Below are 17,658 nucleotides of genomic sequence, written 5' to 3' on the forward strand. Positions count from 1 at the left end.
AACTGACCTGGGTCTGCTGAAGCACATCATTCTTCCCTTGGAGTTTATAGGGCCACCTCCTTCTGGTGAGTTAGGGATTTGCTTCCTGCCACGTGCATTCCTACCATGTGACCCATGTGTTAGGCCTTGCTTGTTTCTCACTTATACATTGTAAGCCCAAGGGGGTAGGGATCCCATATGTCTAGAGCCAGCCTTAGTGAGCAGTAGGTACTTGTTAAGTCCTTAATAAGAAATGGGTGGGTGGCTCTGACACCTTTTGTGTGAGACCAACACAATTTCTAAGTTGGCTGCCGAGCTCCCAGTGACTCAGCCCTGCACTCTGCGACAGCCACCTTTACCTTTTTGTGCTTCATGTTCTGAGGTGAGTTCCTGCACTAGGGACTTCATCTAGTCTAGTTGCTTGTCCAGCAAATAACCCTCAACCCTAGTCCTACCTCTGGTGACTGATTCCTAAGGTTTAGTTAGGTCAGGTGCTTTCATTTACCCATTGACCTGCTGTTGCCTTCTGCATAGACTGCCATCTATACTGGTTTTCAGATTTATCCAATATCCTTTAGGGAGTATTGTGAAGAGTGAAGACTATGCTCTCCCTGCTTATGAGGATCGGCGTGACTACCCGTTGCCTGATGTGGCCCATGTCAAGCTGCTGTCTGCCAGCCAGAAGGCCCTGAAGGAGAAGGAGAAGGCTGACTGGAGCAGCCTGTCCAGGGATGAGAAAGTTCAGTGTAGGTATCAGAAGGTGTGCATGAAAACTCAGTAGTGTGTGGAAGTGTGTGTGACCGCTTGTGCTAGGCAGATTTCCCTGCTGGGCTTCTGGGTGTCCCTATTTGATGCTGCTGGCTTATCCCTTACTGAAGGGCAGGGTGTGGAGATTGCAGCTTCTTGGTACGCATGTTGGGCCAGGCTTTGCCAAAAGAGCAGCTAAATACTCATGTGGTATGGAAGAACCAAACTGACATCACATCTAGAGGTCTTTGCTTACAATCAGCTCTGCATTTTCTCCCTCCATACGTGCTGCTGTGTGAGAGCAGATCTGTGCACGCTTGTGTTCTGAGCTAGCCCATGCTGTCTGTGGAATGGGTTGCTTCAGGAAGGGGGCTGAGTCCTCAGCACATTTTTTTTACTCTGCATATGTTTCTATTCAGTGTACCGCATCCAGTTTAATGAGAGCTTTGCTGAGATGAACAGGAGCACCAATGAGTGGAAGACAGTTGTGGGCATGGCCATGTTCTTCCTTGGCTTCACTGCCCTCGTTTTGATTTGGGAGAAGAGCTATGGTAAGTGGAGAGGGAGGTGTGGCCCAGGACAGCTGTAGCCCTTGGTGCTGTGAGGGTCTCACATGACCTCCAAGCCCAGCGTGGATAGTCATGGGCACAGTTCTGAGCTAGAGTGTGCCTTTTGCACGGCCAGCCATCTTTGTGGCAGAGCGAGGAGGTTTGCTTTGTACAGCATAACCATGTTCAGCAGTGCTGGGTCTGCATACTAAGTTAATGTCCACAGAGGACTGCACAGTCTGAGCTAGGAGGGCCCACTTACTTCATGCCTGCTGTTCCTGAGCATCTGGGGTCTCAGGTGTTGGACCTTTTCCAGACTGTTTGGCCACTATTGGATTTGCCTGCTCTCCAACAGGCATTCTCTCTGGGTTGGGTTGGGTTGCTTTCTGAGCAGGCCCATGCCTAGTGAGTGTCCTGCAGATTAAGTAACAGATACTCGCTCTGAGTGGCATCCCTGGCTGTGTGTGGGACTGTCCAGAGCCTGCCACCGACAGCTTACTACTTTATGACTTCCTTGCAGACCTTTCACAAGCAGGGAATGGCTGATAGGAATCATCACTGCCCTGATTGAAGCCTGTGTGTGAGGGGGTTGAGTGGCAGGTTTCCTCATGTGTGGGGAGAGCCTGAGCCCTGAAGGCTTGGGCTGTGTCTTCCCAGCAGGACAGCCTGCCTCACATAGTCGTTTTGTGCCACAGTGTACGGCCCCATCCCTCATACCTTTGATCGTGAGTGGGTGGCCATGCAGACCAAACGGATGCTGGACATGAAGGCCAACCCCATTGAGGGCTTCTCCGCCAAGTGGGACTACGACAAGAACGAGTGGAAGAAATGAGACCCCTGCTCGCCAGCTTCCTCCCTCCCTCGGCATGCTGGAGGCTGCTGTGTCCAACGGTCCATGCTAATAAATGACCAGTTTACGTGACACCTGTGTGCTTCATTCGGTGACAGTCACTAAATGAAAGTATCTGTCAGTTGAGACCTAGTTTCTCATAGTGGAGATAAATTTGTTTGTTTATTTATTTTTTAAATTTGAGACAGTTTCTCAGTGTAACCCTGGCTGTCCTGTACTCACTTTGTAGACCAGGCTGGCCTTGAACTCACAGAGATCTGTGTATTTCATCCCCCCAAAGCGCTGGGATTACAGGGGTGTGACACCACGCCCAGCTTGGTTTTTAAATTTTTTTTGCTATTTGCATCATTTCTGTGTATGATGTGCCAAGGCTCATGTGTGCAGGGCAGAGAACAACTTTGGAGTTGGTCTTCTCTCTCGATTTTGATGATTTTCTGGGAATCAAGTTCGAGTCATCAGGCTTGTGTGGCAAGTGTTTCTACCCACTGTAATGGGTAAATAATTTTGAGTAAGGGTCTTGAATTTTAAGTTGTTGAGGGAGAATATGTAAAAACTGAACCTGCCACATGGTGGTGGTGCACACCTTTTAATCCCAGCACTTGGGAGGCAGAGGCAGGTGGATCTCTTGAGTTTCTGGATAGCCAGGCCTACACAGAGAAACCCTGTCTTGAAAAACCAAAAATAAAAAAGAAAAATCTGGTTGACATGAATGCTTGGCCAACCAGTGCTACGCAGACCCTGACAAAATGAAACTGTGGAAATAGAACTGGGCTGTGGCCTGTTAGAGTGACGGCTGCCCAGCATGCTGGAGGCCTGGTGCTCTGATCTCTGCTATAACTGGCAGCAGAGCTGGAGCCTGGGGAGCGGTGGCCTGGCCCCTGGCAAGCACAGGGGGGCCACATCCTGCTGCCTTGTCTCATGTAAGCACCAGAGACTTCAGAGTGGAAGAGATCCTTGAATGGCCTGTAGATCGGGGTCAGGTGGCATCCCTGGGGCCTCCTGCCTTGATTGGTGGCAGGAACAGGCATTGCCAAGAGGTGGGCCTAGAGAAGCCTAGACATGATAAAAAGGATATTGGTCCAGGAAGTCTGCACAGAGGGACCTGGGCTTTCTGGACGGTGTGTAGTAAGCCGACCCGGAGTCTTGGTCCCAGCTGTAGTTTCTCCGTACTGCTTTAGAGAACGTGCTTATTTTTATTTGGCTTATTAAGATTTTTTTAATTTCAACATCATTTCAATTTGGGTTTTCTTCAGCAAGTCTAGCCTTTGTTGAATTGTGTTTTCTTATCTTGGGTTGATATCCTTATTTGTTTTTTGTTTTCTGGGGGCATATTCATGTCTTTAGTTGTTTAGACATACATATAGTCATTCTTTTAAAGGTTTTGGTAGTTCTTTCAGATTTTTTGTTTTTTTGAGACAAGGTTTCTCTGTGCCCTGGCTCTCATGGAACTACCTCTGTAAACCAGGCTGGCTTCGAACTCACAGAAATTATCCTGCCTCTACCTCCTGAGTGCTGGGATTAAAGGTGTGTACCACCACCACACAGCTTCCAGGCTGTTTTCATTAGGAGCCTTACTGTAGGATTAGTAGTTTGTGGAAGACACAGGTCTTGGTTTTTCACTGAAACTTGTGTACTTTATGCTAGTTTTTTGGCTGCATTTATTTATTTATTTATTTATTTATTTATTTATTTATTTATTTATTATTTTTTAGAGATTTAGATTTATTTATCATGTATACAGTGTTCTGCCTGCATGCCAGAAGAGGGCACCAGATCTCATTAGAGATGCTTAGAAGCCACTATGTGGTTGCTGGGAATTGAACTCAGGACCTCTGAAAGACTAGCCAGTGCTCTTAACATCAGAGCCATGTCTCCAGCCCTGGTTGCATTTTCTTGTGTATTTTTTGTTACATAAATTCAAGTCCCAGTGTTGTTTGTAGTGTTCAGTGGAGGACTAAGTCATAGTGTTGAGGTGTCATTAAGCTACTGGTGCTTAAGGCTGAAGACTAGTTCAGGCTTTCCTCCCGTGTCAGCTTGGGCCTTCTGCCTGGGAATGCAGCTTCACTGTGAAGAAGTCTCACACCCCACCCTGGGTCTGCAGCCTCTGCCAGAGCCACTGAAAGACATGGAACTTCCCCTGGGCTTGTGGACCTAAACCAGAGTCAACCTCCACTCCATCTGGTCCCACTGCTTCCACCGAAGCAACTGCAGGATGTGGGCGCCCTGAACCCAGCCAGGTTCAGGACTGATCTTCACCACCACCTTCTGCTGAAGCTGCTGGAAGTGTCTTTTTTTTTTTTTTCAAGATGGACTATATGCTGGCTAGGGACTCAAGGCGGCAATCCTGTCGTTAGCCCCTAAGTGTTATGGTTTCAGGTATGCACCACCAAGCCCAGCTCTACTGCACTGAGTTTTATTTACTCCAGTGTATTTAGCCTGTATGTGCTGAATGCTACTCACTCATTGGCAAGATGGCGGGCCTTGGCCTGTGTGCCTGGTCTGTTGACTGCAGCTTCTCTGAGGGTTCCTGTGCATCCAGGTGGATGTTTCTGAGGAAGGCCAGCTGCAGGGGGGCTTCTGGTCACATTGCACTTTTATACTCCTTTCCTCTTCAACTGAGTGCCACTTTATGTTGCCACCAGCATCTGAACGGGTCACTGCTGAGCATAGGCAGAGGTAGCACTCCACTAGGCCTGGGCTGTTGGGGAGTCACCTCAGACCTCCTGTGAAGCTTTCTGAGGACTGTGGTGGAGTGCTGGATCTCATATAATCTCATATGGTGCTCTCCAAAAGGGAGGGTCTCAACAAGAAGTGCAAATGTCCCTTCCTCTTCTGGGCCAGTACTGGGCTTGAATCTGGGGCCTCGCACACATAGGCAAATGTTGGGCCACTGAGCTCTAGTGCTAGGCTCTGTTTGTTCTTTATTTAGAAGCTGGAGAAATGGATCAGTGGTTACCAGCGGACTTGAGTTTGGTTCCCAGCACCTGTGTCAGGTGGCTCATAATTGCCTGTAACTCTAGCTCCAGGCGCTCTCATGCTCTCTCTGGACTATAGCCACTGGCACTCCTATACTCATACCCCCATAAACACACAATTTAAAAATAAATCTGTAGAGGTGCATATGGTGGTGCCTCCTTTTATCCCAGTACTCAAAAAAGGCAGGTTTTTGAGGACAGCTGAAACTACATGGAGAGGCCCTGTCTATAAAACGAAACAACAGCAATCAAACTTCAATAAGTATTTGTTTAGTACGTATTTTGTATGTGTGGGGCAGATGCATAGATTCTCTCCTTGGGTCCTGGGGGTTCAAACTCAGGTCATCAGTCTTGGCAGTTAATGCCATCTTGAGCCATCTGGCTAGTCCATGCTTATATTCGTTGTCATTCCTGAGACAGCTCTGGCCCACAGAAGGGGCTCAGATGCCTTCTAAAGGGGCTGTCTTCTGTCTCCCAACTTTGGCACCTGCCACAGCTAGTTTCCATGCACTGTATTCTCAGCTCTGGACAGCAGAGGGCACTCAGACCTAAGTCAGTGAGAGCTGGGCCGTCAGAAATCAGCCCAACAGACATGCCTTCCCCAAATTGGTTTTGTTGCAGCTCCTGGTAGAGTGCCTGGCAAAAAGCGAGTGCTTCATAACTGCTTAGAGCAAGTGAACACATCCAGAATCTATGGGTGGGTCCATCTCTACAGCGCTTTTGAAATTTCTTTCTTTTTTTTTTTTTTTTTTTTTTTTGCCTCCCTTCCCCCATGAGTCAATAGTGAAAGCAGCCAAATGCTAATACCTAAGGCTCTCCCTCAGCTGCCTGCTGAGCTAGAGCCACTGTGGGCAGCACCTGGCTTTGGGATGGATGTTGTGGATTCCATTCCTTTCCTAAAATGCTTTTGCCAGGTTGATCTAGGCAAGAACGAGGTGAGACCTGGAGATGAGTATGGAAAGCAGCCATTTTCATCCTTGAGAGTGCAGATGCCTTTAAGAAGCTGATGGTTGCTGGGCGGTGGTGGCATACACCTTTAGTCCCAGTACTCACAGGCAGGTGGATCTCTGAGTTCAAGGCCACCCTGGTCTACAGCGAGTTCCAGGACAGCCAGGGCTACACAGACGAACCCTGTCTCAAACCAAAAACCAAAAACCAAACCAAACCCGCTGGGTGTGGTGGTGCACACCTTTAATCCCAGCACTTAGATCTCTGAATTTGAGCCTTAGCCTGGACTACAGAGTTTTAGGACAGCTGGGGCTACGTGGAGAAACCCTGGATCAAATCAGTCAGTCAATCAGTCAGTCAGTCAGTCAGTCAGTCAGTCAGTCAGTCAGTCAGTCAATCAGTCAATCCATCCATCCATCCATCCATCCAACCATCCATCTGTCACTGTTTGCTCTCCATAATGGAGCAGTCTAAACAGACTGAAAAACTGAGACATTGAGGTTTCCCAGCACTCAAGTTCCACAGTGTGGTCATTTAACCAAACAGTTCAGACCATGATTGTGACAAAACAGCTCTGAGTGTTGCTGACATCCATGGGGTCCATAGTCAGTACTGGTAGAAGCAGCTCACTAAGCGTTTTTCACCTAGGATGCCTGGCACCCCACACGTGGCTCCTGGTGGGACAGAGGGATGGTCACTGAGCCTTCTTAGGAACAGGACACAGGACTGTCAGGGCCATCTAGGGTTTGCACTGTGTCACGGTGCAGATGCCAGTTTGGCAGCCAGTGACAGCAGCTCAGAGGTGGTCAGTCGGAGTGCTGTGGGCTGTCAAGCCCCCTCCCCCATGACCTAAGTAAGTCACTGCACTCTAGAATGGCCTGGGCCTAGGAGTCCCCTGGGAAACTCTGGACACATAGGTGTGACCTCTACATTCGTGAGGGGCTCAACAGGGCCCAAGGGGGCAAACTGGCACTAACAAGCCAGTTGGTTTTCCTGGAAATTAGACAAGCTTGGGGATTACCTACCTAACGGGAGCCCCAGCCTGAAAATAGGCAGGTATGGAAGGGATACCAAGGCTGCCACCATCTGAGCTCTCCCAGGACCCAGCTGCTGGTGCAAAATCCCGTGATGGTTATATTATTAACGGTGAAATCCAGAACCGCCTAGGGAAATGCTAAACTCACCTTAGGTCGTTTTGAACTCACCGAGGGGTCGTTTTGGCTGGGTTAGCTGAGTGTAAGGCCTCGCCCTGAAAGTGGGTGGTACCATTCCTTAGGCTGGGGCCTGGACTGAGTAAGGGGAGAAAATGAGCCGAACACCAGCACTCACCATTTGTTCCTGACTGTGGATGCTACATGACCAACTGCCTCATGCTCTTGCCATCATGGTGGACTTCCCTGCCATGATTGATTTTGCCCTTGAGTTATGCTTTAGGCAGTTTCTCACAGCAGCAGGAGAAATGCCTGACACATGGGAACCTGAATGTCACATCCTGAGTGAACAGCAGGGGGCGCAAGGACTCCATGCTTGTCCTGGGTCTCTGGTGGCTCTCTGCCCCTATACTTCCCCTTCACAAACTCCTCTATTCAAAGGTCTGTTTTTTATTTTTTTATTTTTATTTTTTGTTTGTTTGTTTTAAATAAAAACAATTTAAAATTTAAAATGGTTTTAAGTTTTTAAAATTCAAAAACATTTAAAATTACATTTATTTAATTAATTGAGTGCATGTGTATCACAGCACCTGTGTGGAGGTCAGAGGACAATTTGTGAAAGCTGGCTCTCCCCTAGCACGCAGGGCTCAAGAACAAGGTCAGGTCCACAGGCCTGGCCTTACCTGCTGAGCATTCTCCCTGGCTCCATCCTTGATCTGGAAAGCCCATGGGAATTGTGTATGCTGCGCCTCTGTACTGCTGTAGTTTTAAAATAGAAATAACCACTTCCACAGATGACGCAGGGCCGCCCCCAAGGAAGTGACACAGGTGTCTCCATCTGCAGGGCCACAGCTAGCTCGCACATGGGGAAAGGACCGCTGGCCTCCCGTGTTCATTTCTTGTTTAGGAGAGGGGGCGACGTCCACCCTCAGCCCCAGCGGCCAGCATCACCAGCTGCTCTAGCTATTTCTGTGAACCTCTGACCACGTGTCGCCATTCAAGCTGGCTGTTTCCAGCTCATTCTGCTGCAAATAACCCTGTAGGAACAAGGAAATGGAAACTCAGGGAGGTTGGCCATTGCGTGGTGGTAACGTGGGGCTTGGGGTGAAAAGCTAGGCCTGGATCAAAGGCTTTCCTTCTGTCTTGATGTCCTTTGGTGCTGCGGTGTGGTGCTATGGTCTCACTTCAGGTCCACTCAGAACGCAGCCATGAGAGCAGCCCTCCTCCAGAGCCCTCGCTTCACCCATTCTCACATGTGGGCCAGAGAGAAGAGTGTTCTCTCCAAAGAGGCTCAACAGCCTGACCTCACTCTCTGGAGACCTCTGGACACACGTGGCAGGGTCCTCAAGGGCTTAGAGAAAGATGTCAGCGTGTGCGGGTGACGTGTGTCCACAAAGCTATAGGTATAAGCAGCATGTTTTCCTGGGGGCGTGATTTTCATTCAGTTTGGAAAAAAGGTTCCTGTTTAGAAGTAAGACAAACACCACAGAATGGACTTTCAGATAAACATACACTTTCAACGGTGCTTGCTCTGGGGCCAGCTTGTGTGGGAACTCCGGTAATAACCCAAAGAACAAACCAGTACATCCACAACATATTTTTTGAGTGCCTACTACGTGCAAGGCACTTTGCACATAAGATGTGAGGTACAGCTCCCACTGAGGCACCTCTGCTCTAGAGGGGAGTCTCAGTTTCATCACCGCCATCATCACTTCAACCACTATCATCGCTAATATTACTGATCATCACAGTTACCACCACGATAACCATCAGAGCAATAACTGCCATCACCACCACCTCTATCAATGTAATCACCATAATTTATCATATCACCACTGACTGTGGTGATGACCATCACCATCTTCTACCTGGCACCTGCTCAGCAGCTGGTACTTCCTGGAGGATACTTCCACTGTGTAAGAGTCCCATGCTCTTTGTGTCTATGCTATGTATTGTGTTGCTCGCTTCTTACTCCAGTCCCAGGAGGTAGGAAGAATAGTTTTCCAATAGAAGTGGATCACAAGAAAGTCAGAGCAGGGCCAGCCCCTGATCTCCCTCTCTAGGGCCTGGCTGTATTCATCTCTAAATAGTAGCCTGAAGTTCATAGCATGGACCTGGGTCAGACTGGAACTCAGTCATGAGCTGTGGAAGGTGGCTTAGCAGGGATGGCTAGGAATTGGCTTCTCTGCAGGCCACTGAGACCAGCCAATGTTTTTGTAGCAGAGAGTGGTTAGAGGGTGTGGTCCCTGGGGATTTTAATGCTGGGTTTGTGTGTGTAGCCTTGGCTACACACATCTTGGCTCCCAGTGCCGCTTAGGTGTTTCCATACATGTTCTGGCTGTACTGGACTGCAGGCCTGGGGATCATGGGATTTTCCTTTGAAGAACCTGCTGGGGAGTTTGGAGGAGATGCCTTTTTAGATTGTCTGGGGTCACCTGGGAAATAAAATCATGAGGCCCAGAGGACTTTCCCAGCCATTATGGCCACTGCTTCCTCAAATGTCCCTGTGGCCTTTCTGGAAAACCCCAGGTTGGGATGCTGGGGTATGGAAGAGCAGAGTCTAGACTGTGGGTGGAGGATCCATTTACTTGTGTTGGGATGTTAGGATGCGTGGCCATGCAAGATAGGCAGGAGAGCAAGATAGGCTTTACACCATCCAGTCAGTGCCAGGCTCAAAATGCTGGTTAGTTTTATGTCAACTTGATACAAGCTAGAGTCATTGGAAGAGGGAACCTCATGGGAGAAAGTACCCCACCAGACTGATCTATAGGCCAGCCTGTGGGGCACTGTCTTAGTGATTGGTGTGGGAGGGCCCAGACCACTGTGGGAGGTGCTGCTCCTGGGCGCTATAACAGGTTGCCCAAGTCATGAGGAGCAAGCCAGGAAGCAGCATTCTGCCATGGCCTCTGCACCTGTTACTGCCCCCAGTTCCTGCCCTGACTTCCCTGGATGATGGAGCTGAGAGCCATGAACTGAAATAAAGCTCTTTCTCCCTAGTTGCTTTTGGTTATAGTGTTTTCTCATAGCCGTCAGAGCCCGAAGATGGCAGAATTGGATGCACATGTATTTCCTTGGAGTTTTGACCTTTAACAATGACCTGAGATGTGGGGGAGGGCTTAAAACAAAGGTTCCTCTTCTCACACTTGTAGTCTAAGGTCCGGGTGGGTGGAGCAGGCCGTTTGAAGACGTGTCCAGTTTCTGATGCTTTGTCGCCGTCTCTGCTGTCTCCATGAAGCTGAGTACCTTGTGTCTATCACATCTCTTCAATGACAGTTGTCTTTACATTTAGGCCCATTTTCATCCAGCGTGATGTCATCTGGGCCATACCTGCAAAGATCCTGTTTGCATTTAAGGCCACACCTATGGCATTAGGAGTCCAGCCCTCAGATGGCGCTGCTTCCCGAAACCCACCTCTGCAGAGGTGGCCTTGCCCAGGATTGGTCGAACAAAAAGGCACTTTGTTCCTTGCCCCAGCACTTGTGAATAAACTTAAAAAAAATTTTTTTTTTTTTTAATTTGAAAACAAGGAAGGTCTCATTTATAGTGCTGGCAGCATGGTCCTTGCTGTGGGGTCCAGTTGGCCTCAAACTCACAGCAATCCTCCTGCATCATCTCCTAAGCACTGGTGTTAGACACATATGGCACCACCTTGAACATGGCTCAGGAGTTTGTTTTTCCGGACACATGGGTCACGTCTTGCCCCGTCCTGTTCCCAGATCCATTTCTCCGAGCACCATTTGGCCTTCCTGTGGGAAGCCACTCCCCCATGCTCACTGCTTGTGTGCAGGTGGCTCATTATCTCTGGCCTAAGGTCACCTCCTATCCCAGTCCTCCCCTTGCCCAGCCTTCAGGGCCGGGTACATGTACTCATGAAGACTTGGTTACTACCAGGCTTAGGCTGGTAGAGAAGTGTGCTGGCGCCTCAACCACAGCCCTCTACAAGCCTTCAGATATGTAGTAATATAAGCCAGGGCCTGGGCGGCGGGAGGCCAAGCTATTTGTGCCAAGAGTGAGTTATGCCTTTTTGTTCCTTTCTAGAGAACAGACCTCTCAGATGTTTACAGAATAAAGATCCTTGCAGACCTGGGGATCAAGAAAGGCAGGATTTGTTTCAGATGTCTGAGCAGCCTGGCTTTTCTTTTGGGGCTTGAAAAATCTGGCAGGTTCCTTCCATGCAGGAGAGCTTCAGAATCCTTATAGAGAAAGGACCGCCATATGTGGGGTGGCCTGAACAGGCCTGGCTCCCAGCTGAACAGAGAGCCCTTGGAGGCCTGAGGGGTGACCCTCATACTAAGCACAACTGCACTGCGGCACGGAGGCAGGGCCTTGCTTTGCTGTTAGGTTGCTAGTGGGTAATTGACTGGGTTTTAGGGAAAGCCGCTGAGACAAGTGTCTTGGACTCAAAGAGTACAGCACTCAGCTAATTTCCTTGTTTTTCACTCAGGGCTAGAGCAAGAACTGATCAGGGCCTTTCCTTAAGACTTTAAGGCACTGGTTCTCAACCTTCCTGATGTTGCAACCCTTCAATACAGTTCCTCATGTTGTGGTGACCTCCAAACATAGAATTATTTTCATTGCTACTTCATAACTGTAATTTTGCTGCTGTTATGAATCATAATGTACCTGATTTGCAGGATATCTGATATTTGACCCTTGTGAAAGGGTCATTTGGTACAACCTCTCCTTTCCTTCCCTCTTTCCCCAAAGGGGTTGTAACCATAGGTTGAGAACCACTGTGTTAAAGCAATGTTTCATAAAGGCCAATACAGGGGCCTAAGAAATAGGACATCCCTGCCCTCAGCTTCCCCGTCACTCCCTTTCCCTGGCCAGGAGGTGAACTCTGGGTGACTCTTCGCTGAAGCATCTGAGGATTCCTTTCCTGCAGACCTGAGGGTGTCCTTAGACTCACCTGGAGGCCCTCTGAGCAAGAGAGAAAACAGTACTTCTAGGCAGGGGCTGATCTCTAGGACCTGGAGCCTGTCTGTAGACAGATGTCACACTCCTTCCTCAAAATGAAAAGGCAAAAGAAAGAGCTTTCTTCATAGGCTGTTTAGCAACCTAGGGAGGGAAAAGCAATCAGGGACGTGGAAACGGCTTGGGGTGTTCTGCGTGCACCCGCAGAGCCCTGGGGGCCACACGCAGCAGGACTCAGCCTGCCTGGGAAAAGCAGAACAGGAAAAGCATGGTGGGTTGAGCAACTAGGAGCCCAGATTGGGGCTGAGGCAACCACAAGCCATGGGTGCCACAGCTGCCTGGCGTTGGCACAGAGGCTGAGCTGGCCATGGGGTGCAACCAAGCAGGAAGCACCCTCCAGAGCCAGGCTCTGGGGGGCGGTCATGGTCCTGCTCCTGCTTGCTGCCAGGATGGGGTTATGGCCCACTACTCCCGCTGGAGAAGCCCAGTAATTTGGTGACTGAGCACAAAGCTTGACAGCTAGCTTCCAAACTAAGGCCTCACTGCATGGTTCTGTAAGCGGGTCAATGGTGTCCTCCCCCCAGCGCCTACTGGAGCCTGTCCTTGAGGGAGGCTGGCTGTGACAGCCCACACCACACAGCCCTTTTCTTGGGCTTGTAGCTCTCCTAGAAGACTGTTGGCCTGACTCCCCAGGAAGCCAGGCGTCTCATGCATGGGACTATGTTTCCTTGAGGGTTCAGTGCCCTCTATACCCAGTTCCTGCTTATTTTGACCTTGGGATGTATGGAGTTTATTCTGAATCCATGCAAAGGACTCTACGACAGAATGTCTAGAACAAGAAAGAAAAATCATCCAGGTGTGTCACATGTACCCCAAATTCCAGCACTCAGGAGGCCGGGATAGGAGGATCACCCTGAGTTCAATGCCAACCTGGGTAATAATAAATTCCACACCATACTGGGCTATGGTGTCTCAAAAAACAAAACAGAAGGGACTAAAGAAAAGAAAGGAAGAACAAACCTTCATCCCTTCATTCCACCACCCAAACTTGAGCGGTTGTAATTTTGGTGCATTTCATTCCTCTTGGTTGTATATTTGTGCTGTAATTTAAACCACAGCTCAGGCTCAGCCGGATGTCAAACCCTTCCATCTTTCAAGCATGCTTCTGCTGTGGTTTCCACAGCAGTTCGGGAGGGACTGCTGGCTGAAAGTGTTCAAGAATGCATTTCATAGGGGATCATACATGAAAGTTCTAAGGACAAAGGAGCTCCAGTTTCAACAGTCATCCTGGTTTTTGTTGTGGTGCTTTCCTGGAGACTGGTCTCATAGCCCAGGCTATCCTGGAACTTACTGTAAAGGCAGCAGTGGGATCATTCTGCCTCAGCTTCCCAAGTGCTGGGGTCACAGGCATGTGCCACCATGCCTGGCTTTGGCATTTTATTTTTAGTGTGCCTAAGTTTCACCACTGTGAGCGTTTTAAGTTTATCTTTCGTTGACATGAGACAGCCATGTTGCTTTGCAGTCTCCTCTCCATTTCTAGTACTTGTACAAAGTACAAAGAGAAACTACAGCCAGCAGCTACCTCTTTTCTTCAGGTACCTGCCGTCTGCTGTCACTGTGAATCTGATGCTCTAGGGACCTCACAGAAGTGTAACAGCAATTGCTGTCTTGTTTATCCCACCAGGCATGGCTGGGGTTGGCACATGTCATAGCATGCTTTCACACATGAACACATGGAGAGCTGCTGGTCATCCAGGCCAGAGCATGTGGCCAGAGACGCCAGGCACAGAGTTCCCTCTAACAGAGCCCGAGCAGGGGCTGATTGGAAAAGGGACATCTTGCAGTACCAGCTGGGAACATCTCTGCATGCAGTGAGCTTCTGGTGCTTCTTAGCACTTCTCAGGCTGTGGGAAAGTGTCCGCCTCTGCTGAGGGATGGCTTCCTGTGGAGCAGGTGTAGGACGCTCCACCCACAGGCTCTCCCTGCCCGCTGACCAGGGAAGCCGGAGCACAGCTGGCCTAGTCCCAGTTAGAATTCAGCCTTTCTGCAGGAAGGGGAAAGCCTGGTAGAAAGGGATAGAGAGAAGGGGAAAGGGGAAGAGGACATGAAGGAGGGAGGAGGGATAGAAGGAAAATGAGGAGAGTGCTCCTCACAAGACAGATTACACAGCAAAAACAAAAAATGCCATAGCCAGCTTAAGGCTGACAGGACGATGAATTCTATAAGGTTCTCTGTTGTTAAAATAAAATGAAAATCCCAACCGTTGTATTTTACCAATGAAGACTCAGGAACCAGATGCTGGGGTGAAAACCTGCTAGTTCAGAGACAAGGAAAGCATGCAGCTGACCTGCCTTCTCAGCTCACATCCCATTGGAAAAAGCCCAAAAGGCTCACTAACTCAGGTGACAGCCCAGGAGGAAAAGGCATAAAAACCCCAAGGCAAACGTCTTGCTAGCTCAAAGCTCAAAAAGCTCAAAAAAACCAGAGAGCTAAAGCTCAAGAGCTAGAAAGCTAAAACCCTTTCTACTTCTCCATGCTGTCTTAAACATCCTTCAACTCAAAGTCCCTCCTACTTTTTAATCCCTGTCAGCTGGTTTCTTGCTCTGCCTTTTGACTTTAGGGTTAACTTTATTAAATCCTGTGTACAAAAAGCTCTTGGATTAAAGGTGTGTGCTAGGGCTGGGGGAACCATATCATAATCATCTGTTTACAATAAAGAAAGTTCTTGAAGGTGTGTGTTAGGGCTCAACCACACCAAACAAGAGACAAGGTTTTACAGTTTACAGTCTCGGGGGTCACAATGGGATCAAATATCCTGCAACAGTTCTCTGTACCCAGGCTTTTCTCAGTGCGCTACTCTGGCATTCCAGGCCCAGTGCTTCATGGTCTAAGAATGGGCTGCACAAGCTCCATCCGTCAAGTCTGCATCCTAGTTGGTAAGGAGAAAGGAGCGAAGACACAGCTCCCCTTTTTTCACCCTGAGGTTGATTGTGGTGTTCACCCTGCCAGCTTCGGCTCTCACCTGTGGGCAGTGGGAAGGACAGTGCCCCTGCCTTCCTGCCAGGGAGGCCTCCATCTGTTTTCCGGAGACATCTTGAGACAGTCGAGGAAGGAGGACACTGCACAGGGAGGGCACAGGGAGGGGTGCTCACCTAGAGGAGCTGCCTTGAGGGGCAGGGGGGCGGTTAGGGCCACATTCCTCAAAGCCTGTGCAGAAAAGGTGCCTGAGAGAGACTGGCTGACAGGTGAGAGTACAGGTGGCCCCTTCCAACAATGCACACTTTCCACGGCCGTTGACGGGAGCTCCAGAAGGGGTGTCATCCTCCTCTCATTGGCCTCCAGAGCCCAGGGTTTGCACTCAGGGTAGCACTGCACCTAGTGTTTGGTGATTACTGGTCTCTGTCACACATGGTCACCCTGTATGGGATATTGTGCCATGAACGACTCCCCCTCCACATTATCTCCCGCTCTGGCAATCAGACTTCCCCATGGCTGGTAAATGGCAGCGTCGGCGTCTGAACCTGAGCAGCAAATGTCACTTGGCTGGATGGACTGGATCAGACACACAGATTAGAGAAAAAGTTGTTTCCATCAGCAAACCAAAGGAAAAACATGTTCCACAGTGGAGGGAGGCACCAGCTGCTGAAGATACTTGGGGATGGATGACTCTAGAAGCCACCATCATCCTGTTAGCCCTGTGCCTGTATTTTATGTCACTGGCTGGGACAGCAGCCGTTGCAGGATGGATGGGCCAGATATGCAAGCTGAGGTTGTTAATGCTTTGCTCTGCTCCTGCTGGCCAAGAAACTGTGTCCAAGTTGGCTCCAGGGGCACATCTATCTGAAGGGGCCTGTCCTAGTTTGGGTTGCTGTTGCTATGATGAAACACCATGTTGGGGAGGAAACAGTTTATTTGGCTTACACTTCCACAGAGTAGTCCATCCCCGAAGGAAGCCAGGAGAGGAACTCACACAGGACAGAAACCTGGAGGCAGGAGCTGATGCAGAGGCCATGGAGGGGTGCTGCTTAATGGCTTGCCCCTCATGGCTTGCTCAGCCAGCTTTCTTACAGAACCCAGGACCACCAGCCCAGAGATGGCACCACCCACCATTAGCACTTCCCCAACACTAATTAAGAAAATGCTCTACAGCAGTGGTTCTCAACCTTCCTAATGCTGTGACTATTTAATACTTGTTCTTGTTGTGGTGACCCCCAACCATAAAATTATTTTGTTTCTACTTCATAACTGTAATTTTCCTACTGTTATAAATCATAATACAAATATCTGATGTGCAGGACATCTGATATGTGACCCACAGAGGGTTCACGAGCCACAGGTTGAGGACCACTGTGCAGCCTGACCCTGTGGAAGCATTTTCTGAGTTGGGGTTTCCTCCTCTCAGATGACTAGAGTCGGTGTCAAGTTGACATAAATCTAGCCGACACAACTGACCCCTGACACACAAGCCTGTCACTGTTAAGCCACAGCCTTTGCTTGTTCATCTCCACAGCCACACATTAAGACATCGCAATATCATCCTGAGTGAGGTATCCCAAAAGCAGAAAGACACACATGGTAGATCCTTACTTACATAGACCTATAAGATAGGATAAACATACTAAAATATGTGTACCTAAAGAAGATAAACAAGAAAGAGGTCCAGGGGTAAGATGATCAATCCTCATCTAGAAAGACAAAGGGGATGGACATTGGAAATAGGAGAAAACAAATAACAGGACAGTAGCCTAACACAGAAGGCACCTGAAAGACTCTACCTAGCAGTGTATCAAAGCAGATGCTGAGACCCATAACCAAACCTTCAGCAGAGTGTAGGGAATCATATGAAGGAAGGAGGAATTAGTATATCCTAGAGGGGGCAGGGAGCTCCACAAGGTCCAAATATATCTGAACACAGGGGTCTTCTATGAGACTGTTTATCCAACCAAGGACCATGCATGGATATAACCTATAACCCCTGCTCAGACATAGCCCATGGTAGCTCAGTATCCAAGTGGGTTCTCTATTAAGGGGGACAGGAATTGTTTCTGACATGAACTCATGAGCTTCCCCTCCCCCCTGCTAGGCCACAGATAAGGACATTGCAACCGTCCTGAAGATACCTGATAAGCTAGGGCCAGATGGAAGGAGAGGAGGACACCCCCTCTCAGTGGACTCGGAAAGGGACAGGGAGGAGATGAGGGAGGGAGGGGAGGATTGAGAGGGAAAGAGGGAGAGGGCTACAGCTGGGATACAAATGAATGTATAAAATTATTTAAAAATAAAAAAATATTAAAAAAAGACATAATATTTTACCAACTTAAAAAGTCCTACAGCCTTACAAATTCAAATTCAAAGTGTCTCTTTAAAATTATCCAGTGTCTAAAATCTAAATTATCTGTAAAACCCCAAATCTATTTTTTAAAAAAGTTTGAAGTGGGCTCCTGTAAAATCAAAGGCAAATTAAGTAGTTTCTTATTTAAGAAGGAAGAATCAGGGTACAGTCACAAATCCCAACAAAGCAAAACCAAACTCCAACAATGTTGATA

At 48.8% G+C, this 17,658-nt stretch overlaps 1 protein-coding gene across 2 annotated transcripts in view; it reads left to right on the forward strand.

Moving 5' to 3' along the window:
- Window positions 1-2,196, forward strand: part of LOC129686739 (cytochrome c oxidase subunit 4 isoform 1, mitochondrial) — a 6,348-nt gene extending 4,152 nt beyond the window's left edge. For both annotated transcript variants that reach the window (XM_055620757.1, XM_055620758.1), the window contains exons 3-5: window positions 558-725; window positions 1,146-1,277; window positions 1,970-2,196. In XM_055620757.1, the coding sequence (XP_055476732.1) occupies window positions 558-725; window positions 1,146-1,277; window positions 1,970-2,106 (437 nt within the window). In that variant the 3' untranslated portion in view covers window positions 2,107-2,196. The remainder of the gene's footprint in view (window positions 1-557; window positions 726-1,145; window positions 1,278-1,969) is intronic.
- The last annotated feature ends 15,462 nt before the right edge of the window (window positions 2,197-17,658 follow it).

The sequence above is a fragment of the Psammomys obesus genome, unplaced genomic scaffold, assembly GCF_907164565.1.
Source record: "Psammomys obesus unplaced genomic scaffold, mPsaObe1.curated_primary_1811, whole genome shotgun sequence".
In the NCBI taxonomy this organism is placed as follows: domain Eukaryota; kingdom Metazoa; phylum Chordata; class Mammalia; order Rodentia; family Muridae; genus Psammomys; species Psammomys obesus.